The sequence below is a fragment of the Chiloscyllium plagiosum genome, chromosome 1, assembly GCF_004010195.1.
Source record: "Chiloscyllium plagiosum isolate BGI_BamShark_2017 chromosome 1, ASM401019v2, whole genome shotgun sequence".
Classification (NCBI taxonomy): Eukaryota; Metazoa; Chordata; class Chondrichthyes; order Orectolobiformes; family Hemiscylliidae; genus Chiloscyllium; species Chiloscyllium plagiosum.
In genome coordinates, this window is record NC_057710.1 from 3,498,277 (window position 1) to 3,499,177 (window position 901).

Consider the following 901-nt stretch of genomic DNA (forward strand, 5'->3'; position numbering starts at 1 on the left):
TCACTCCTCCTCCCGTCCGGCGGGTGCCGCTCTCCCGGGAGTTCCCGAGCCCTGTCACTCCTCCTCCCGTCCGGCGGGTGACGCTCTCCCTGGAGTTCCCGAGCCCTGTCACTCCTCCTCCCGTCCGGCCGGTGACGCTCTCCCGGGAGTTCCCGAGCCCTGTCACTCCTCCTCCCGTCCGGCGGGTGCCGCTCTCCCGGGAGCGCCTTCTCGCCGCTGTGCCCGGGGGCGGCTGTCGGTGTTTATTCCGGGCCAGCGCCGGGCCCTGGGCGGCAGGATGTGGTTCCTTTACCTCCTGAGCTGGCTGTCGCTGCTGCTGCAGGTCGCTTTTGTCACGTTGGGGATCGGTGAGTGACGGTCCGGGGGGAGGGGGTGAGGAGGCCGGGCTCGGGCTCGGGCTCGGGCCTGGCTCCCGGAGCGGGGAGGCCAGGGTCCACCCGGCCCCGGCCCCGGACTCCCCACAAGGCCTGGGCCTCAGGGAACCTGGGGGGTGGGTGACATTGACCCCCCCCGATACCCCTGGGTGGGGGTGGGGTGTGGGGGGGGTACCCCGGCCCCCGGTGGGGGATGGGGAAACCGCCAACGTAGGCAGAAAGCGCTCAACCAATCACCGAGTGGGCGAATGAGGGTCCCCGCCAATCAGCGGCGCTCATGCGTCGCGGAGGCGGAGGGTGAGCCAATGGGGACGCTCGTTACTAGGGGCCCCCCGCGGGTCAGCGGGCACCCCATTGGCCCCTCGGCGCAGGCAGGGCGGCGAATGGGAGAGCTCTGTGGGAGTGGTCTGTCCAATCAGAGGCTGTAGGTCTGGGCGCCCCCATTCAAGAAGGAGGAGGGGGTGGACGTGATTAAAGTGTGGAGCGCGGGGGGGTGAGGGTCTGGGGGTCTGAGAGGATGAGGGTCT

At 70.6% G+C, this 901-nt stretch overlaps 1 protein-coding gene across 1 annotated transcript in view; it reads left to right on the forward strand.

The window, feature by feature from the left end:
* Positions 1–177: 177 nt before the first annotated feature.
* Positions 178–901, forward strand: part of LOC122549119 (protein TEX261) — an 8,443-nt gene continuing 7,719 nt past the window's right edge. The window contains exon 1 of the mRNA XM_043688462.1: positions 178–347. Coding sequence (XP_043544397.1) covers positions 278–347 — 70 coding nt within the window. The 5' untranslated portion in view covers positions 178–277. The remainder of the gene's footprint in view (positions 348–901) is intronic.